This window comes from Haliotis rufescens, unplaced genomic scaffold (genome assembly GCF_023055435.1).
Source record: "Haliotis rufescens isolate VD_foot unplaced genomic scaffold, xgHalRufe1.0.p SCAF_3, whole genome shotgun sequence".
NCBI classification, from domain to species: domain Eukaryota; kingdom Metazoa; phylum Mollusca; class Gastropoda; order Lepetellida; family Haliotidae; genus Haliotis; species Haliotis rufescens.
Window position 1 is genome coordinate 60,051,488 of NW_025964001.1, and position 24,403 is coordinate 60,075,890.

Here is a 24,403-nt window from a genome sequence, read left to right on the forward strand (position 1 = left end):
CGTTGTCTGTTTGGTGTCTCCCAGACGTTGACTGTTTGGTGTCTCCCAAACGTTGACTGTTTTGTGTCTCCCAAACGTTGACTGTTTTGTGTCTCACAGAAGTTGTCAGTTAGGTGTCTCCAAAACGTTGTCTGTTTTGTGGCTCCCAAACGTTGTCTGTTTGGTGCCTCCCAAACGTTGGCTGTTTTGTGTCTCCCAAACGTTGACTGTTTTTGTTTGTGTGTTTTTTTAATGCCGCACTGAGTAATATTCCAGCTATATGACAGCTGTCTGTAAATAATCTAATCTGGACCAGACAATCCAGTGATTGACATCATGAGCATCGATCCACGCTATTGGGATACGATGACATGCAGTCAGCGAGTCTGACCACCCGATCCCGTTAGTCGCCTCTTACGACAAGCAAAGTCGCTTTTTAAGGCAAGCATGGGTTGCTGAAGACCTATTCTACCCCGGATCTTCACGGCTTGAATGCTTTGTGTACCCCCAACGTTGACTGTTTTGTGCTTCCACGTTTGTTTGTTGTGTCTCCATGGTGATGGTTGTTCTATATAATCTTCAGAGATATCCCAGCTGGAGGTCTAACGTCAGACTGCAACTCTGGGTGTGGATGTACTACCGCTGGGTTCGAACCGTTATGTGTCAACTCAACCATCGTATATTTCTCGCCATGCCACGCGGGATGTACCTCATATACAACGCTGAATGGAACAAAGGTAATAAACAAAAGTAGACTAGAAAACTGTTTCGGAAAAAAATCGTTTGTATTTTCAACTTGCACATAAGTTCCAAGACATTTAGGGGCGGTCGGGTAGCCTAGTGGTTAAAGCGTTCGCTCGTCACACCGAAGACCAGGGTTAGATTCCCGACATGGGTACAATGTTTGAAGCCCATTTCTGGTGTCCCCCGCCGTGATATTGCTGGAATAGTGCTAAAAGCGGCGTAAAACCATACTCCGTCAGTCAGTCCAAGACATTTTAAATGCATTGATGTCCAAAACGTTCTTTATTGTGTAACCTGTACTAGAGTGCGTGAGTGTATGTGAGTGCGTTGAGTTTAAAATAATCGCCGCTTTGAACAGTATTCCAGTTATATCACGGCGTGTCTGCTTAATGTGGGGGGAAAAGCATGGTGTTGACGAATCAAGAAACATAATCGGAGCGAATTGGGATTCGAACCCACAAACATAGATTATTGGCGTGCCCAAGGGAGGCAACTCTGCACAGCGAATTGCGGCGCCTTAAACGAGAGGCCACCCGAGCCCAAACATGCACGAGAAGTTAAAGCCAAGCAGTAAAATGGACAATAAGCCGAATAGCTGTAGACCCATCTCTCATGACCCTTACTAGTATACTCAAATTAAGTATTCAAACAAGTATTGAGGATCAAAATGAAATTGAAAGTAATGCATGAATTGCTGTCTGTAACTATTTACTGATATTGGCTTTGTATGCAATGTTTCAGATTTATGAGAACTGTTCTTGTTTTGACAAGAAACTACCCAGTCACCGTACCCTGAACAGTTCCATGGCCACCCGGGATACTGTGACCATGCAGTGGGTTCGACCAGGGACATGCGCAGAGAGTTGTTTTTGGCTCTACGTGTTCTCGGTGTTGTTTTTCTTCATCATGTTGTTCACCTTCTCCACGATGGCGCCCACGGTCTCCGCGCTTTTCAGGTGAGCTATGTTCAGATGAGCTATGTACGGGTGAGCTATGTTCAGGTGAGCTATGTACAGGTGAGCTATGTACAGGTGAGCTATGTGCAGGTGAGCTATGTTCAGGTGAGCTATGTACAGTGAGCTATGTGCAGGTGAGCTATGTACAGGCGAGCTATGTGCAGGCGAGCTATGTACCGGTGAGCTATGTTCAGGTGATGTATGTTCAGGTGAGCTATGTACAGGTGAGCTATGTACAAGTGAGCTATGTACACAAGACTTGCGTGCCGTGACTGCCGTCTGTTCTAATGAAACTTGTTTGTTGCTTGTTTTTATGCAATTTGGCATGTTACTGCATATGCATACTATTGATCATAACCCACTCTCTGCTACTAAGAGGCACGGGTGGCCCAGTCGTCTAAGGCGCCGCGATTCGCTAGGCAGAGTTGCGTCCCTTGGGCACGCCAGAAACCTATCATTTTGGGTTCAAATCCCGATTCGCCCCGATTATGTTTCTATGTTTGTCAGTACCATGCCCGTGCTTATGGGTTTCACCGAAGTGGTAAACGTCTGAGACCTGCATCACTTCGGGCTATCCTCCCACATTAAGCTAACACACAGCGATATAACAGGAATCCTGTTAAAAGCGGCGTTAAACCCAACTCTCTCACTCATTCTGCTGCTCATACTCTCACTAACCCCTGGCGGTTACTTTAACCCCAGTGGTCCAAACGTTTCTACGTCACGTCAAAGACCCACCTTCCCGACGCAAGGGATTAGAACCTGGACTTTTATAGTCAGTTAACTCCCTTGCCTCGGGAAGATGCATGACGTTCACCATTGGTGTAACCCGGCGTCATACGGCTGCACCGATGCAAACAGACGCCCTCAGGAGCACACACTCGGGCAATGGCCCCACCAAGACGCGTGGAGAGATGCAATGTAGCTATAGTGAGTGTGTGAGTTTGGTTTTACGCCGCTTGTAGCAATATTCCAGAATTATCACAGCAGGGGACACCAGAAATGGGCTTCACACATTGTACCCATGTCGGGAATCGAACCCGGGTCCTCGACGTGACGACGAGGTAGCTATAGACTGTACTGAAAGCCTGTGCGAAACCATGTCCCGTGACGTCACTATTTTGTCAATAAACATGAGTGAGTGAGTGAATTGGGTTTAACGCCGCTTTTAACAGTATTCCAGTTACATCGCGGCGTGTCAGCTTAATGTGGGAGGAAAGCCCGAAGTGATGCAGGTCTCAGACGTTTACCACTTCGGTGAAACCCATAAGCACGGGTATGGTGCTGACAAACCTAAAAACATAATCGGGGAGAATCGGGATTCGAACCCACAATCAGAGGTTTCTGGGGTGCCCAAGGGACGCAACTCTGCACAGCGAATCGCGGTGCCTTAGACGACTGGGCCACCCGTGCCCCCGTCACAAACATGAAGTTTCCTCTATTTGGACGATTACCATTTATGACGTTCCTTGATACGTCATTGCCATTCGTGTTCTTCTGAAAGAAATAATGTCTGCCACATGCGGATGATTTCTTTTACATTCAGGTGTGTACCTCACAAGCAGCGTTCACTTGGCCTGGGCCTCCAACTGCTGATAGCGCGGCTAATAGGTAAGGGTAGATCGACTGATGTCCCCCACTGAATAGTGGCGGGCCCGGGGGTCGGTGGTAGGGTGGTAGTGTTTTTAGGTTGGCCCTCCCACTACTCCTCCTTCAACTAAAGGACCCGTGAAGATTCCGGGGTAGACTAGGTCTTCAGCAACCCATGTTTGCCGTAAAAGGTGACTATGCTTGTCGTAAATGGCGACTAACGGGATCGGGTGGTCAGGCTCGCTGACTTGGCTGATGCATGTCATCGATCCCACTTGCGTGTATCGATGCTCATGATATTAATCACGGGATTGTCTGGTCCAGACTCTATTATTTACAGACCGCCGTCATATAGCTGGAATATTGCTGAGTGCGGCGTTAAACAACCAACCAACCAACCAACCAACTAAACAAACCTAAACTAAAGGTTTACAATTCGAAATGAGACACCCAAGGGTTTAACCTTGACCTACAAAAGTAGGGGTCCAAGGTACCCAGTAATTTTCAGTGATCCTTTTATGAAATATGAGGATCCTGTAAAGTACTGAAATAGTGGTGTGTACTTTACTGTAGGATTTGATCATTACTTTACTAACCTGACCTTTATATCTCTTGTCAAGAATTGTCGTAAGAGGCGACTAACGGGATCGGGTGGTCAGCCTTTCTGACTTGGTTGATGAATGTCATCGTATCCCAATTGCGTGGATCGATGCTCATGATCTCAATCACTGGATTGTCTGGCCCAGGCTCGATGATTTACAGACCGCCGTCATATAGGTGGAATAATGCGGCGTTAAATAACAAACAAACAAACAAAGGTAAAATGAATATTATTGTGCTTCCCTCAGGATGCAATAAACATATTCTACACCCCTTCTAAACACTTGTGTGTAGGGGTGGTCGGGTAGCCTAGTGGTTAAAGCGTTCGCTCGTCACGCCGAAGACCCGGGTTCGATTCCCGACATGGGTACAATGTGTGAAGCCCATTCCTGATGTTCCCCACCGTGATATTGCTGGAATATTGCTAAAAGCGGCGTAAAACCTTACTCACTCACTCTACGCACTTGTGCGTACTGGACTCCGCGTTGCGTAAAACCCTGACATCCCTACCACTCTAAGAATATAACTGTCCCCTCTTTTAAACACCCTGCATGTGGGACACCTACACACCCCTCTGAAAATGCGCCGCTCCACCAATCCTATGTTAAAGGGATCCGCCTCTGTCAACGATACATGTTATCATTTTTGGGGGAACAATTGATATTGTCACTATTTCATAACCACATCCTTAGAATATAATCATAATCGTATAAGACATATCAGAGATTTCTGATGATTTTGGAACGAGGATTTTGTGGCCTTTATCCTAAAAGCAATAGCATGTTCTTTTCGTTTAGCAAATACACCAGTCTTGTATGGAGGCCGAGAGGGGACATCCTTTCTCGCTCTATCGCTTTCTGGCGGTAAAGTAATATCCCCTCTTGACCACTATAGGGGTCGTATGTGTTATCATTTTCAACTGGGAGAGAATGTTGAAATTTCCTTACTATTTACTTAAACATAATTCAACTGTACAGACGTAGGTGATTTTAAAACAATTAATTAAATGCAAAAATATGCTTAGTGAACTTAATTAATTGCATAGAGGAAATACGAACCTGAATATAAAAACAAACAACTATCTATTTCCAAATCACGGTTATTGAGAACAATGTGTCATTCAAACACTAGAAATTACATAATGGACGTCCGGTGGCGAGGATTTCTACTCAGTCGTGTCAAACGAGGCATCAGTGAGTCACCACCAGACGACGCCATCCATACAACACATGCAATCAAAGGCCGACACGACTCAGCGGGTATGGATAGGCTTTATCACACTTATACTCAGATCTACACCTTTTGCCTTGTCGTTTGCCTTCCATTTTGTTGACACCAACTCCGATAACAAAATAAATACTGATATAATGTAAGTGTTGTTTTAGGAAAACACTGTTGTGTTTTAGGAAGTACTCTAGCTAGTCAGCGGTACTAATAAGCGGTGCTATTTGGTGTTTGTTTTGTTTTACTTAGTCCTCCTACTAGCTTACATGTTAAAGCAGTCTAATCCAGGAGCCAGCTCCAAAGCCTTCTTTGGTGTAGCACATAAATTAAAACTCGTCACCACCCCTTTCGACCGTTTCAGCAGCAACCTTAATGACCTACTAAAGTAAATACCTAAACCAAACATAAATCCACCCAGTTTCCCAATGGAAGGCCTAAACATTTTTCAATGGAATGCCAATGGCCTCGCCGGCCATGCACAAGGGAAAATTCCAATATATACAAAATATACAATTTTGTATATTTGGTAGTTCCAAAATATACAATTTTGTATAGTTGGTATATCCAAAAATATACAATTTTGTTTATATGGATAGATTTTACCACTGCTTCATTGATTTTCTTCATTCGTAAATCGGTATTTTGGGGGGTTTGAAATTATTAGTAATGTTGCCGAACAGTATTATTGCACGTGACAATAATACGTTAATACTTTTTTATTTATGGCAACTATATTTGGAGTGTTATGAAATAATTTGTATTTCTTTATGTTGACAGCATTTTACATAAGAAATAGAACATTTGTGCAGATTTTAGTAACAGATCAATAATATAAATAATACCTCTGTCTTAACTAGATCGCTGTTAGAAAAAAGCACTGTTTCTATAACGAAAGGCTGCCGCTGTCTTAACTAAATCAGGGTTAGAAAAAACACTGTTTGTATAGCGAAAGACTGACGCTGTCTTAACTAAATCGGGGTTAGAAAAGCACTGTTTGTATAACGAGAGGCTGTCGCTGCCTAAACTAGAATAACCAATAAACGGAATAGCAAGTGAGTAGCCTTTTCGCGATTGTCACGATCATTGCAAAATAACAGATAAAAAGTCCATTTATTTAAAATTGTACAAGGAAACATATATATGGGAAACACTTTGTTGGAATAAATTCCTATTATATTACGTTCACGACATTAGTTTTCAAAGTAAAATTTAATATAATTGTTCTGTGATTTCATGTTATGGTGATTCTAAATATAAAATATTGGTTGATATTGTTTGACAAACAGTTGTATACGCCGCCCATTGTGATACTTCTACTTAAGGATGTTTGTTTCGTCAATTGACATGCGTTCATTGTAAACAAGGATCATTAGTGTGAAAAGATTACTAAATTTGGCATCCAGTATATTAAAATTAATATTAATATAGTTTATTAATGTGTCACGTGTACATAATACACCTGGCCATTACTGGCCTAAAAGACACCTAAAATTATACAATCAATAAAATACATAAATAAAACATTATAACTAATATCTTCATATGTATACAGCACACCCCCCCCCCCCCCCCCCCACCCCCCCCCCCCCCCCCACCCCGCCCTCTCCCCCCCCTCTCCCCACACACGGACATATACTCTCACCCAAGTTCAACCTTGTCACCAGTTCACACACCTTAGCACACCCCCCACCCCCCCCCCCCCCCCCACCCCTTCCCCCCATATACATGTCCCAGATCAGCGAGTCACAAAAATTCAACCCGGTCACTCAATCACACGCATTATTCATTATGACCCACACACATTCAATCATGCACAAGTTCAACCGTGTCAATCGACCATTCTTTATTCAATCTGCCCAACCCTTCCTAGCACACACCCATATACGCCCCAAGTCACACCATGTCACACAGTCATGCATATACTTAAATCCAGTCATTCTGTTTATCCCCAATCCCCTTGGTCAGTCTGTCATATTTCAAATTTTCTACTTAATCACCTTCTCTCACAAATAATATACTACATATTTTAGCTATGTTAAATATGGATAGTCTGATATCTTTATAGAAGTTGCACTCTACAACAAAATGAAATTCATCCTCTATGGCTTGCTTGTCACAGAGAGTAACTAGTCTTTCTGAAAGAGGAGTGATGGGCTTGGTATATCTTCCACATACTATATTAATTGGCAGGTTACCACAACGCAATGATGCTAATACAGTTCTATATTGCCTTGGTAGAGACATTTTAACATAATGGCATGTTTCAATTTCTTGTTGAAATAATCTATAAGTTCTTAATTTGTTTCCATTGCACTTCCTCGATTAGCATAATTAGAACAGAGTTTGTAATTAGTTATATCCGCACGCCAGTTAATCAAGGCAGCTACATCAGTTGAGAGTGTGAGCAACTGGATAAGAGGCGAGCAACTCAATGTGATTTATGAATTAGTGGAATATTGATAAATAAACGGACGCCTGTCGCCAAAATGCATTCGAACATTGAACACGCCCAATCGCAGATATTTCTATCGTACATTTGAGGGTGAACGTGAACGAAGCCGTGGAGGATGCCTTACAGCGATTTGTCTTCAGAACCCACAGTGAGCTCAGGTGAGTTTATTAATGATGATATGTTCATTCATAGATATGGCAATCATGAGCGCTGACACTATATGTGTTCGCAATAGAACATTTGGAAGACTAGACACATATTGATTCACTATATGACAACATCAAATCCTGTATTTGTTAAATGCAACAGGTTTAAAGCATTCAAAAGGGTGCATTATTATAAAATACAATGTGTCGCTTCGTCTTCCATGTCAAATACATTAATGATTTAAAAAAAATATAATTTAATACTACTATGACTTTTACATTATAACTAAAATTATGGAGTCTTGCATGTCGAGCCAACAAACTATTGTACATTTTATTCACATTGGAATTTTTGTTACTGTGTGGTGGGGTCCAGACAATTCCCAAAATGGACAATTCCAAATACTACTGCGTAAAATATTAATGCCGATTTGGAGAAAATTACCAAATGGATGAAAGCAAGTAAAATTGAATCCAGAGAAAACAGAAACATTTCTATTTCACGTTCTTCTCAAGTGCAAAACCTAATCTTAAAATGAAAGGAATTAATATTTATGACTTTGGGAATAATATTTCAGTCAGATTCTGATATTGACGATAGAGTTAAAAAGGAAAGCCCTATGCTTAATTGCCTTAGAAGTCTTAGATACCTTTCTGGTGTCCACCGCCGTGAACTATACTCACTCAGTTAAATAACTCCTTTCACATAAATCGTTAGAAGTTATGTTCAAGCATATAATGCCCATATTTTGGATAATTATACAAAGAACAAGAATTAATCCTAGAATGTTTACATTAAGATTCATTTCGGACGCTGAAATAATGCCGATGAGACGTTAAATTTTAACCTTTTTTTACGGACTATTTGTGGGGCGATAAGGGGTACAGGCCACGAGAAACTTTATAGAGAAAGCCATTACACCTTTTTACAAGAAGGAAAACATCTTTGCTGTTAGTGATTACATTTATAGAAATCGAACCAATATACAGGCTATATGTTGTAGAACAGAATGCTATGCCAAGTCATTCCTACCTGATACCATTAATAATTGGAATAGTCATCTGATATAGAGGATTATTAAACTTGGACAGTGTTACCTATATACAGTTAAGCCATGATACCAGATTTTGTCACATAATCCTTTATCGCCTCGGACTCGGTTGTAGTGATTTAAACTTCCATCGGCTTAAAAGACAATATATTAAGAAACGATTCGCCTTTCTATGCTAAAGGTTAAGTGAGTTTATATTCAGTGGTTTATGGGAAACAATATATCAATTGCTATTTTGAAATCAGTCCATGTACATCCTACGTTCGGGTAGATTTGCACTAATGTAAAAACTTAAGAATTAATTCATATTTTAAGACACGTATTAAGTATTAAACAGTTAAATTGGTTTTACTCAGTAATTGAACACCTTTCCATCGACCACACCAAACTGTTGACCAATCGTTTGTGTTCTGTATTAATGTATATATGTATTTTGTATATAGGGAGCTTCGTGGGGACTTTTGGGATATAAGAAATGAATACAGACTGCCATATTGGCTGAATGTCTTAACAATCACCGGGTGTGACCATGTAGACAGGATATTATTCGGGTTTCTGATAATTACTCCATGAGCATACTGGGTATTGGTGCTTGGGGATATTAAATGTAACAGTTTGTTATCAGAGGTGATTAATAGCGAACTTTTAGTACCAGCTAGATATGATATCTATATGACTTCCTTCTGTTTGACAAAGGATTTAGGGTTTATGTGTGGGCAATCCTTTCACACTAATGGAAGAAAGTCACTCAACCAGTTCATGTATTCTACGTCAAATAAGATCAGAACACGAGTATAATTACAACATCCTCAGGATACCAATAACAACGAAATGTACAAATTAACAAACATGACCAACATTATTATTTCATGTTAATTTAGGTGTCATGCATGGAATTATAGCTTTATAAACATATGTTTATTTTTTAAGTTTGTGTGAAGTCGGCCATACATACAAGAAACAGTTGATTCTGAAATTCTTTAATCATGTACTTTTAGGTATATTTTCCCAATATTATATTTTCCCCAAAAGGGCTCTTATATTCATGTTATATTTTTTCAGTCAATTTTTGAATACGAATCACGTAACATTTATGTTACTTTGATTGTATAAGACCAATGTTGTTGTTACAGACCCAGGGACTGACCAGGTTCATTACATGTCATAAAAGTGCCGGGACATAATGTGGTGGCAATACATTCTCTAATTAACATCTGTCACAAAGGGACGGGCCATTTGGGTTTGTCCTCAGGGAATGTGTTATGCAATTTGTGTATTCACGAAATAGCATTCAACAAACTATGTACTTAGTCCGGTGATGTAGGATTGATGCAATCGTACTTCGTATAAATAAATGAATTACATTGGTGTTTTTTCTTAATCGTCTGCGAAATACGCATAGTTAAATTCCTAAATACTGACTTCGTTCTTAAATAAATCACAACCCTCACTTATAATTGTATCACTGTGTATGCTTTAATAAACTATTCTTCTTTTTCCTTTTGTCCATTGTCAAGATACCTTGCATAACTTCCTAGACTGCTGACATGTGTTATCATTTTTTATCTTCAAATACCACGATGTGCCCACTGATACCGTCATTATGTTGATGGCCTGATTGTTAAGAACTATCAGTTGCGATACATGATATATGATTGCTTTGTATAACATCGGCATGCTGTTCACTTTCATTGGGTCTGGATTCTTTGCGCAATATGCAGTGTATCTCACTGTTGAATATTTTTTTATCATTTGCATTTACATAAGTAAAGAAAATATCAATTTAATCTGCAAACGTCAATGTGTCAATTTCTTGTTCTAAAAAGTACAGGTATAAGTATTCATATTCGCCTTCTTATCATTTGTATTTGTAAGAATTTTTATAATTTTTTTGCGCCTGATGTACATTACATTTACGGTCGTAGTTTGTTGACTTTGCTAACGATATTAGGCTCAGCCCCCAGAAATGTTTTAAACATTTGATAGCATTTTAAGCAATTTCGTACCGTTTGGACAATATTCATACCAACAAATGTGACAGTGGCAAAAGTCAAATAAACAAAGATGGCGGATGCATTAAAATTTCGGTGTTAAATCAGTACTTTTAAAAAATCGGGAATAGGTTCCAGCCACTAATGCCTACGTCCACTTTTGCCTACAGTTACTATTGCCTACAAAAACATAGAGCAGTGTGGAATAATGCCTACACAATGAAAACAACATACCCATGCTAGGAATGAACTCTTCCAATATTACACTGCAAACACGAAAACGTCGTTTTTTCCGAATATGGTCATTGGACGGGAAAACGACGTTATTTGGACGCTTTCAAACCATCGTTTTTCCGTCCAAATAACGTCTTTATTTGACATAGGAATTTACTGGGAGAGAACGATATCATCAAGCTCCTCCCTTTCTTGATTGACATTGTCTATCAAGCAACAGCGTCTACCGGTATTCCTACTTCTCAGATTTCATTGGCCAGTTCTCGCGTGTTAGATTACAGGCCCGAGTTTGACGCTGTACTCGAAGCGCTTAAGCGGAAGTACTGAAATCAATCGTTCTGCGCATGCGGATTGCTCAATGCCTTGCCCAAATGTTCTGTTCTGTGCATGCGCGACTTCGCGTATTGTTTCCACTATGTCACAACTTTTTGACAATGATTCATAAACACAGTCTCGTGATAAGTTCGGAATCGTACAATGTCGTTTTAATTTATGGCACATACTTGATCGGCACGCATTTCCCTAATACAATGATAACGTTAATAATTTTAGTCAAAATAATTAGGAAAGCGCAAGGCTCAGGAATGTCTGAGTATAGGAAAAGGATTTATGCTTTCGAAAGTTATATAATCGTCAAATACGCAAACGAATATCAACCGGCTTTTAAAACTTATTTTTGTAGAAGGTGATCTTGGTGTATATTGCCAGATATTATATGCATATACATTTTTTCGATATTGCTTATTTCAATGTTTATTAATAGTTTTAAGGTTCGTCCGCCTAATTGACGGGATTCCACTTTCTCATTTGTACATGACACTTAAGCAGTGTCCTGTTACTGTAAACAGATTAGTTTCAAATTCCAAAGTGGACATTTATACTACGAGATAGTAAGCCTAACGCTTACTCACCGATAGAACGTAGACAATAATAGAGATATCACGTATTTGAATGTTAATACTTAAGACAAACACTCATTATTTTTGCAGTGACGATATAACACCCATACACGTTTATTGGTGACTTCATCAGTTTTGCTATTCATTTTAATAACTTTGTTTTCACATATACAAATAGCAATACCCGACTAGCCTGTCATACTTACTTACTGGGCAGTTTTCAATCTTGTACTGTCTCACTCTGGTGTTCCTGAGCGAATGCTTTATTTCTTTAAAAATATATTACGTGTTCATCAATAACAATTAAGATGAACATTCAATTGCCGATACAAGTAAATGAATAAGTGTGTTTTACGCCACAATCAGTCAAAGACAAAAGTTGTCCGGTTTGATGACACACAATCTACCAGGTACCACATTATGTTCACCCGATCCCAATTTAAGTCTCCTCTGTGTGGATATTCCTGCCGAAAACCCCCATGTAACAAGCACTTGGGAATCACATTAATACATTCATGCGCGGCATTAAGAAAATCATAGTTAACATGCTTATCCAACTCGAACTACCATCCCGCTCAAGATAAATGTTTTATGTAATATCCAACAGACCCACGTTTACACACACACACACACACACACACACACACACACACACACACACACACACACACACACAATTTGTAATTGCGACCACCATGTTCCACTCGTCTCAGTGATCGAACGATTGGGAAGTAATTGTAACTTGTGTAAACTGCCGGGCAAAAGTAAGTATGCACCCATGTTTGATGCGGGTTAAAAATGAAACAAACACGAAATGGTTATTCGATGGAGATATTAGCTTCGGGTATCTTAGGCGATACTACATGCATCATATCAATGAGTGTCTCACAACAGGTGACGTGCAATGACGTCTTAAGGAACACGGGGGTCGCAATTTCCCTGTACACAGGCGTGATATTAGAATGGCAGGCATTTTCTTTTGCCCGGTTGTGTATAAATATATATCCTGGGAATATAATTTTAAACAGTTTGAGAATTAGTGTCGTTATTTTCTTTTACTGTTCTAATATATTTGATACTGTACAGCAGTAATGAATAGTTTCCTAGACAGAAAGCATGATCTATGAAACGGTTTCTGGTAGTTCGTAACACTACTTGGACCACATCAATCTCATTAAAATCAGTTCTTAGTTCTCACTACCGCTAAACAAAGATCTGAGGACATCCCATAACGGGTCACGTCAGACCGACCTTGCGCGAACTTTGACCGACAAAAGGAATTACCAATCAGAAGGCAGCTTATAGCACAAATTTCAAATTGGCGACTACGCTTCGAAACATATTTTGACAAATTCTCGATTACAAATTTGAAACCTGCACAAAAAACATTCTGGATTGGCTAATATATGGTCTAGATTGTAAGGATTCAGTCTAATAATACTAATCAGAGAAGACATTAACTATGAAGAAATCAAAATAAACACACCAAACCTAGAAGCAAACGGCATCCAAATAACTCTCAAAAACCAAAAAATAAACATCATTAACGTATACCACTGGGCAGAACAAAAAATTCAAGCTGAGGACCTAAACAAATTACTGCAAATAAGCAATAAATCAACTATATTCCTAGGAGACTTTAACGCTCACCACCCCACCTGGAGCATAGATGAAAAAATAGATAATCATGGCAAACTAATCTCTGAATGGATAGAAACAAATAACCTTGTACTCCTAAACAATAACCAACCAACTAGATACGATAAGAAAAACCTTAAAACGTCGGCTATCGACCTAACCATATGCACCCCAGATCTGGCCCAAAGTACTCAATGGGAAGTTCACGACGCCCCACTAGGTAGTGACCACTTCCCTATAAACATTACCATAGGCAATACAAACGTTCCTACCCAAACAGAAAACCTAGAACCAAAATTCAACTATAACCAAGCTAACTGGGACAAATTTCAGGATATCTGCAACCAAGCCAACCTAACCAAACTAGAAAATAAGGACCCAGAAATCTACTGCAAAAACCTAACTACATAATTAACGCAGCCAAAGCATCAATACCTTATAAAACAAATAACGTAGGCAAACCCTCGGTACCATGGTGGAACGAGGAAATAGAACAAACTAGACGCAAACGTAAAACAGCCTTCAATAGAGCCAAACGCGACCATAACCATATAACGGTAGCTCACGAACTAAACCACAAGGTCCAAAAACTAGTCAAAATAGCTAAAACCAAAGATTGGAAATTATTTTGTGAAGGAGTAAATAATCGCACAGATGCCAGAAAAGTCTGGCGAAAAATCCACGCCATTAGAGGCTTAAAACGTCACAAAAAAACACCCAACCTAAACAATTCAACCAACCCTACCGAAAAGGCAAATAACCTAGCAAACCACTTCTCGGCCATAAGCAGCAACAATAACTTCAGCGAAAAATTCCAACAAAAACTTAAAGCAGAAGCCAAACCTACTAAAGAACCAAATAATGATAACCTCGAAATAAACCAACCTTACTCAATGGAAGAACTCCAGTACGTACTCCAAAATAGGAAAAAGGGAACTGCCCCAGGACTAGACCTAACATCCTACCAAATAATAACCCCCCCCCCCCCCCCCCCCAACCTACTCCAGGCACTACTTAAGCTATATAACCTAATCTATCAAAACGGACAGGTACCAACTCCCTGGAAACAGGCACTAGTCATCCCTATCCCTAAACCCGATAAACCAACTAACCAGGCAAATTCTTATAGACCAATATCCCTAACCTCAAACCTATGTAAAGTAATGGAATCTATGGCCAAAAATAGACTACAACACTACTTAACTCAAAATAACATCATAAACACAGATCAAAGCGGTTTCACTCCTGGCCGCTCAACCTTAGATAACCTCGCCCGACTAGAACAGGACATAAAGACAGGACAACTCAACAAACAATACACAACAGGCATCTTTCTGGATTTCTCCAAAGCATTCGACATGGTTTGGCACAACGGGCTAATACAAAAACTTAAAAAAATAGGACTAAAAGGACAAATAATAAACTACATTCAGGACTTTCTAAACAAACGTAAAATAACAGTGGGGATAGACCATACTCTATCGGACCAGTGTCCCCTAGAAAATGGCACTCCCCAGGGCAGTATCCTCAGCCCCACACTCTTTAATATAATGATAAACGATCTCTTCGAGGGCCTATCCCCTAAAGTAAACACATCCAAATTCGCGGATGATGGAGCCATCTGGATCCGCACAAAAAGTATTAATATGGCCCAAAATTTACTCCAAAAATCTCTTAATAAAATACAACAATGGGCTGACAAATGGGGCTTCTCCCTTAACTCAGAAAAAACAACAGGAATAGTATTCAAACATAAAAACATGAAACCCGCCTCCCCAATCCTCCAGCTAAACAACCAAACAATCAAATTTCAAAAACAAACCAAATTCTTAGGACTTATTTTCGATCAACATCTCACCTGGGATGCTCACATCCAAAACCTAACAACTAAATGCAGTAAAGACCTAAACACCCTAAGATGCCTCACTGGCTCAAACTGGGGAGCCTCCAAAGATACCCTCCTCTCACTCTACATATCACTAATTAGATCAAAACTAGACTACGGCTGCGCCATATACAACACCCTAAACAACTCTCTATCTAAAAAACTTGACTCAATACAATATCAGGCTCTCAAACTAATTACACGCACCCAACATGGCACCTCCTACACTTCACTTCAGGCCTTAACAGGAGAAATGCCACTAAGTCTACGCAGGGAACAGCTAAGCTTAAATTTCTGGGCCGCATCCCAATCAAACCCTCTGATCCAAAACCTAATAAACCAGAATATCAGCCCCAAAAACCAAGCTCTAGCTCGTAAACACCCCTTACTTACCCCAATATCCCAAAGAATAACAAACTACCTAAATGAACACAAAATTAAAAATCTTAAACAAAACTGCAAACAATCAAATATCTACACCCCTAAACTTAAAATACCCAAAATAGACACAACACTAGCTAGCCAAATAAATAAACAAACCGACCCAAACATAGCTAAAACCACTACACTAGCATACATACACGAAAATTGGCCAAATTGGTGTCACATTTACACGGACGGATCTTCAGATCCGACCTCCAAACACACAGGTTTCGGAGTCCATACCACACAACCAACTAAAACTACACAATCCTTCCGACTCCCAAACAACCAATCAATATTCACGGCAGAACTAATGGGCATGGCCTCAGCCCTCCATAGTCAAGAATCCAAAAACCACAATAAAATCCTAATACTTACCGACTCCCTAAGTGGACTGCAAGCCCTCCAAAACAAAAATACCAAAAACCGACCTAAATTAATAAATCTAATACTTAAAAGCTCCAACGACCTAACTAACGCAGGCAAACAAATAACTTTCTTGTGGATACCCGCCCACGTAGGAATATACGGTAATGAAAACGCCGATAAGGCAGCTAAACTATCCCTCAAAATCCCAGAAATAAGCTTAAACTTACCCATCTCAAAATCAGAAATTAAAAGTGTAAATAAGCAAAAAATCACCAAAAAATGGCATAACCTATATCTAAACTCAAATAGCCAAATCAAAAAAGTACTCAGCAAACCACTAACCAAACCAAAAATTCACCATCCATCAAAAAAAATCGACAGAGTAATCACTAAACTCCAAACAGGACACACCAACCTAAATAACCACCTAAAAAAAAGAAAAAAAACATACTACAGGTAACTGCCCACACTGCAAACAACTAGAAACCCCAGAACACGCACTCATCTACTGCACACACTACCTAACACATCGAACCGCATTACAAACCACCCTCAATCTAAACCAGGCTCTCACTCTAGAAGCAATACTAAACCCACAAAATAAACTAGAAAACTTCAAGGCCTTAGGCGTATTCTTAATCAAAACGGAACTAATAAAACGCATCTAAAAACACTATAATCCACCAAATCAAAATTACATAAACACACAAAAATCCACCATACCCAGCTCCCTTAGTTCTCCTCCCCTACCCCATCGGCATCTATTCCAAATCTCAAAATTCCCAAATTCTATATAAGCAACCCCTAAAGCCCCCTCTTGGGTTGCACACACCACTTTCGCCCCTTTCGGAAACACATTAAATGGCCTGGCCGGGCCCGTGTGCGAAATACGCATCAGTCGGAAAGCGCACGTTAAATCTCCAAAGTAAGTAAGTAAGTAAGGATTCAGTCGTTAAACCCGTTACTATCGTTCGGAATACCCCGTGTTAAAGGGGCACTGATCTAAAGCAATTCCCCGGGACTGGTTGTTGCCTTTGTTATTGTTTTTTCCCAGTGAGTACCCGGATGAAGAGCAGAAATCTAGACTAGTTCGCGACCTATGCTGCGCCATTCGTAAGCGCATTAGTCATTTTTATGGGTAGTAGTAAGGGCGTATGGTCACATTGATCAACAAAATGAAATACTGTTTTCGAGATAATAAGGAAATGTAGGTATCTTTGTGGGTAGCATCGGTAATGATGACGAAGTTTTGATATGTCACTTGCTTGGTAATTTTGCGGTTTTCGTTTACACTATTTTGACTTGCAACACAAAGTAAATATATACACGCTTACAAAGGAAAAGACTTGTGAAAACAACGTCTATCGCGCATTGAAGAATTTCCCAAACAAGATGTGTAGAGGAACAAGAACGAATCGGTTCAATGCTACAGCGAATGAAGGAAAACAAAATGCAAATACCATAATTACAACCTACCAAATTTATGTGTATAAATTTTAGGCAGCTTCCTTGTTCGAGGAATGTATCCGTGAATATCCACACAAAGGAACAATATCCTACTCGTCTGCAGCTGTACAAAGAAGCTTATTCGATGTCACGTGTCTCTGTAACAATCAAATATTTTAAAAGATATATATCGTTTCGGGATAATTATAACCCGTGTTCGTTTCTCAACTGATCACTTAGATTGTTTCAGGTGTTTCACATAGGTGTCAAGTCTCAAGGGTCGGCTGAGAAAGCCCACGTGACAACTATTTTCATAACGTCCACGGTTCCTAAAAAATCCATTGAGTGATAGATAACAATGAGCAATCAATCAACGTATTATTAGTTAACCCTTTGAACAAAGTATGTTGTTTTAACATCGGCACTTCACGCCATGATATGAGTATTCCCTTTGTTTTAGTAAACCTAGATATGTAAACACTCACTTTTGACATATCCACTGTGCAAGATAACAGTGATTAATCAATCAACGTATTTTCTGTTAATCCTTTGATGACTAGGAACGATCCGTTGATTTACAAAAAAAGTAAATCAACTGATCACCCACCTCTTGCTGGGCTGCCACGTGCATATTACATAACACACATTTCACCTCACTTCAAACCTGTATTTAGATTGAATAATTACCCCAGACACAATAAATGCCAAATGGGAACCTTTGTCAGGTAATCTAAGTGGTGCTACCACTAATTATACCCGTAATAAATTCATTAACTGAGCATCAAGTGAATGACGACAAATACACAAGTGTAGGGTTATACCAGAAAACGTGGATGACAACAAGGGAGTAGTAATCGTATTATCGACGCAATCCGAAATCCGAAAATGCTTTCACTGCATTGATACTTTTTTTTAATTATTAAACAACAACCATCAGGTGTATTTCCAAATGACGACATCCGATGAGCTCCGCCGTTCTTTTTGTCTGTTTGTTTAGGCTGAAGAAATTAATAACATGCGCCCTTTGTCGAAATCTTTATAGATGACAGTTAACCAATCAGTGTTCAAAAATGCGTAAAACAAATATTGCCTCCAGCCTCCAAGTTTATTTAGCTGTCCTTGCAGACGGTAGCCCAGTCTCTGGTCACGCTCAGCTGCGTAGCGTATCATCCGGGTACTCACGGGGAATAAAACAATAACAAAGGCAACAACCAGTCCGGAGAATTGCGTTAGATCAGTGCCCCGTTTTAGAGATTGCATGATTAGAAATCACATTCCGACTGTCACTTTCATAATCTCGTAAGCGACGCACTGATTAGTCGGATGAAAGGTCGTTCTGACGTGACCCCTAATGGGATGTCCCCAGATCTTTGTTTAGCGGTAGCACACACACACACACACACACACACACACACACACACACACACACTCACACACACAAATTGTGTTATTAAATGTATCCTCGAGAGTCAGTAAAAAACTAGAAATAACTGCCTTTGTTCTGTAAATCTCACCAAGTTTCAGCTTTCGCCTCTTCCTTTGTGGAATGAGGTTTCATACTTGTAAAATGATCTCTGTTATCTGTCTGTACCAGCAACTTAACTGCCCTCACTCCCTGCAGTTTTCCCGTCCCATATTGCCAAGCAGGGGGCCCACACGGAGGAATAGGGCCCTCCCTCAGTCCAGAAAGAAAAAGGTTAGGGATTCTTTAGATGTCATAAATTCTGCAACAGGGGCGGGGGATATAGCCATGTTAGTGGCAAACTCTTGTTCTGTATTGTATGACATTGGATATATGCTCCTGTACCGCCGCTGGTAGTTTAATTTGTGAAAAACAGCAGGACATTCAGCTGTCGGGATTATGGGCCAGTGGGTGATTGACGGTCTGTGATTGATTGTTACCAGATGGCGCCAGCTGGGGTAGGAGACGACACACTTTCCAACTATGCTAAATATGAGTAGGCTGGTTATCCTCGAACTCTAGCTGGGCTAACAGATGACTCGCAAGATGTATTGAAAAAACACAATTAATTCTCAACCTTATCTAAAACTAATTCAACAAGAGACACAGAGACACATAGTTGTTGATAGAGTCTACTTGTTATAATATGTTGTTGATTAAAATATGTATGTATCTCTGGCTGTCTTGTCATCCCTTCATTCAGTAAAGTGGACTGTTCCAACTACCCACATTACCTAATTATAAATCTCATCCAGGCATGGCATACCCACATCACCTAATTGTATTTTGGTACCTTGTGGGGAGAAATTAGGGGATCTGGGAGGACACCGTTATATCATCCATATGGGCCAACTATGCTCTTAAGTAAACAAGACTAATAAGTGAGGGGTCCTTTATCATCCATATTTGACTGCTTATAAAAATTTTATATCCCTCCTCACAGCTGGTTAATATATATTTTTGCTGCTGAATATTCGAAACAGAGTGATTGAGTTGGTACTACACATGTATACGGTTCCATTTTAAATGACTGCAGCGCTCCATTATGAAAACAAATTGATTTAACGCCGCTCTCAGCAGCATTCCAGTGATATATGACGGCGGTCTGTTGTATATGAAATAAATGCAAATTGAATCTTGAAAGTTGCAGCTTTTCCGCAAATCAGTATCACATGCAGTATAAAGTATATCAACTGCAATATACTGTATACAACATGCAGTATACAGTGTGTCGCGAGCTCCGCGCTGGGCTGGAGCACACATTTCCTGCCCCTCTCCCTTCGGCAAACACCTCATGGGGGGTGTAACGAGGTCACAGGTCAGGCGTGAACTCGTCAGTTGTCTAATACAGTAGGAGTAAGATCTTCCGGACGATCACTGCACTAGAGGAATGTGGATTGTTGATGAGGTACAACGTGTTTGGAACTGGGAGTTGAACACTAAGCACTTATAGAGAAGAGCTCACCATAAAACGCACACACACACACACACACACACACACACACACACACAATTGTTCTGTAAATCTCAGCAAGTTTCAGCTTTCGCCTCTTCCTTTGTGGAATGAGGTTTCATATTTGTAAAATGATCTCTGTTATCTGCCTGTACCATCAACTTAACTGCCCTCACCCCCTGCAGTTTTCCCGTCCCATATTGCCAAGCAGGTGACCCACAAGGAGGAATACGGCCCTCCCTCAGTCAAGAAGCATAAGTTATACTGTGCCTACCACAATAAGTTGTGAATACGTAGCCTTGTTGTGGCCAAACATTTGGTAACAATTTGGCAAACTTTGATATGTAAACAGCACATATAATTCAGTTTTATTTCATCTTAATATATCAGTTGAATCCCACTTGACCTTTGAAAATCCGGGTTGGAATAGATCTTCAGCTACCAATGCATGCCGTTATAGGCTACTATGCTTGTCCATAAACTAAGACAGCTACGCGATAAATCGCAAAGAACGAAGAAGAAGGAACCGATATATATATTTCACGATAAAACATTGTTCTATCATGACGCATTTATTGAGATTCGAACATGCACTCGCAGCTTGAGGACGTTGTAAATTTGACGTTGTTTGTGAGAGGGAAGTGTCCAGTGAGTTGTTCCCAATAGATGTAGCTGGGGAAGGTAGATAATTGCCGGAACAATAGCATCCGAAAGTGAGAGCGAAACGACAATCGGTATTGGGAGAAAAGGCACATATAATCGACGAGAAAATTGTGAGAATATGCGGAAAAGACTAAATTCAACCCCTCCTGTTCATAAAATGGATTTATCTGGCAATGACGCGGTCGGATTCTATTCAGGGAGTCATCATAAGTTGGACTGATAGCAGAAATGTTTAAGTCTTCTCCTGATGTTCTGGTTCCTTTTTTGACATTCTTCTTTAATGCTATATTCGATTCTGCATATTTTCCCTCATCTTGGGCTGTTGGCCACATTGTTCCTATATATAAGAAAGGCGATGCCAATTCTCCCACTAATTATAGGGGTATCACTTTCTTAAGTGTATTCAGTAAACTTTATATTTCTATTTTAAACAGAAGACTTCAGTTTTGGTCGGAATCCTATGATAGACTAGTAGAGTCTCAGGCTGGTTTTAGGAGTGGATATTCCACAACTGATAATATTTTTGTTTTATATTCAGTAATAGAGAAATATTTGGCTAAGAAACGAGGTGTGATTTATGCCTTGTTTGTTGATTTTGCCAAAGCCTTTGATTCCATAGATAGATCCAAATTGCGTATGGTACTATACAAAAATGGTTTTTCTCCGAAAATGTTCTGTTGTATACAGTCAATTTATAAACAAGTTTTGGCATTGGTCAAATACAATAACTCATTTTCTGATATGTTTAGCTGCAGTAAGGGAGTTCGTCAAGGATGTGTCCTTAGTCCCATTTTGTTTGCCTTGTTCATAAATGATCTTGCCATAGATATTGAATCCAGTTGCGCACATGGTATCCAATTTCATCCAGATGTAGTTCAATTGTTTTTATTACTTTTCGCAGATGATGTCATTCTCATAGCAGATACTGTTTATGGTCTCCAGAAAAGAATCAATGTGTTAGAATGTTATTGTAAAGATTATTCATTAACAGTCAATATTGATAAAACTAAAGTAGTAGTTTTTAAAAATGGGAGTGTTCTTTCAAAATATGAAAAATGGGTTTACGATGGAAAATTGTTGGAATGTATAACTACATATAAATACCTTGGTGTATTATTTTTTCGAAATCTATCTTGGAGTGCACATATATCTAATGTTGTTAATCAAGCTAAAAAGGTTTTGTTTAAGCTTTTGAAGTCCCTACAGCTAATTAAACCTACTCCTATGAATATTTTCTTTAAAATTTTTGATGCTAAAGTTGTGCCAGTACTTCTTTACGGTGCAGAAGTTTGGGGTTTATCTTTATCGTTTTGCGAGGAGATTGAAGTTGTTCATACACTTGCTTGTAAACGTATTTTAGGAGTTAAGTCAGCAACTTCCAATCATGTTGTGCGTGGAGAGTGTGGGAGATACCCTTTGTATATCTATGCTTTCAAAAGATGCTTGAATTATTGGTGTAAGATTTTAAAGATGCCCGATTCGCGTTATCCACGAAAAAGTTACAATATGATGACGAAGTTTTGATATGTCACTTGCTTTGTAATTTTGCGGTTTTCGTTTACACTATTTTGACTTGCAACACAAAGTAAATATATACACGCTTACAAAGGAAAAGACTTGTGAAAACAACGTCTATCGCGCATTGAAGAATTTCCCAAACAAGATGTGTAGAGGAACAAGAACGAATCGGTTCAATGCTACAGCGAATGAAGGAAAACAAAATGCAAATACCATAATTACAACCTACCAAATTTATGTGTATAAATTTTAGGCAGCTTCCTTGTTCGAGGAATGTATCCGTGAATATCCACACAAAGGAACAATATCCTACTCGTCTGCAGCTGTACAAAGAAGCTTATTCGATGTCACGTGTCTCTGTAACAATCAAATATTTTAAAAGATATATATCGTTTCGGGATAATTATAACCCGTGTTCGTTTCTCAACTGATCACTTAGATTGTTTCAGGTGTTTCACATAGGTGTCAAGTCTCAAGGGTCGGCTGAGAAAGCCCACGTGACAACTATTTTCATAACGTCCACGGTTCCTAAAAAATCCATTGAGTGATAGATAACAATGAGCAATCAATCAACGTATTATTAGTTAACCCTTTGAACAAAGTATGTTGTTTTAACATCGGCACTTCACACCATGATATGAGTATTCCCTTTGTTTTAGTAAACCTAGATATGTAAACACTCACTTTTGACATATCCACTGTGCAAGATAACAGTGATTAATCAATCAACGTATTTTCTGTTAATCCTTTGATGACTAGGAACGATCCGTTGATTTACAAAAAAAGTAAATCAACTGATCACCCACCTCTTGCTGGGCTGCCACGTGCATATTACATAACACACATTTCACCTCACTTCAAACCTGTATTTAGATTGAATAATTACCCCAGACACAATAAATGCCAAATGGGAACCTTTGTCAGGTAATCTAAGTGGTGCTACCACTAATTATACCCGTAATAAATTCATTAACTGAGCATCAAGTGAATGACGACAAATACACAAGTGTAGGGTTATACCAGAAAACGTGGATGACAACAAGGGAGTAGTAATCGTATTATCGACGCAATCCGAAATCCGAAAATGCTTTCACTGCATTGATACTTTTTTTTAATTATTAAACAACAACCATCAGGTGTATTTCCAAATGACGACATCCGATGAGCTCCGCCGTTCTTTTTGTCTGTTTGTTTAGGCTGAAGAAATTAATAACATGCGCCCTTTGTCGAAATCTTTATAGATGACAGTTAACCAATCAGTGTTCAAAAATGCGTAAAACAAATATTGCCTCCAGCCTCCAAGTTTATTTAGCTGTCCTTGCAGACGGTAGCCCAGTCTCTGGTCACGCTCAGCTGCGTAGCGTATCATCCGGGTACTCACGGGGAATAAAACAATAACAAAGGCAACAACCAGTCCGGAGAATTGCGTTAGATCAGTGCCCCGTTTTAGAGATTGCATGATTAGAAATCACATTCCGACTGTCACTTTCATAATCTCGTAAGCGACGCACTGATTAGTCGGATGAAAGGTCGTTCTGACGTGACCCCTAATGGGATGTCCCCAGATCTTTGTTTAGCGGTAGCACACACACACACACACACACACACACACACACACACACTCACACACACAAATTGTGTTATTAAATGTATCCTCGAGAGTCAGTAAAAAACTAGAA

At 39.6% G+C, this 24,403-nt stretch overlaps 1 protein-coding gene across 1 annotated transcript in view; it reads left to right on the forward strand.

Moving 5' to 3' along the window:
- LOC124124821 (solute carrier organic anion transporter family member 4C1-like) overlaps positions 1-24,403 on the forward strand; it is a 74,651-nt gene that overhangs the window by 27,311 nt on the left and 22,937 nt on the right. The window contains exons 10-12 of the mRNA XM_048403188.1: positions 563-716; positions 1,465-1,679; positions 3,226-3,290. Of these exons, the coding sequence (XP_048259145.1) occupies positions 563-716; positions 1,465-1,679; positions 3,226-3,290 (434 nt within the window). The remainder of the gene's footprint in view (positions 1-562; positions 717-1,464; positions 1,680-3,225; positions 3,291-24,403) is intronic.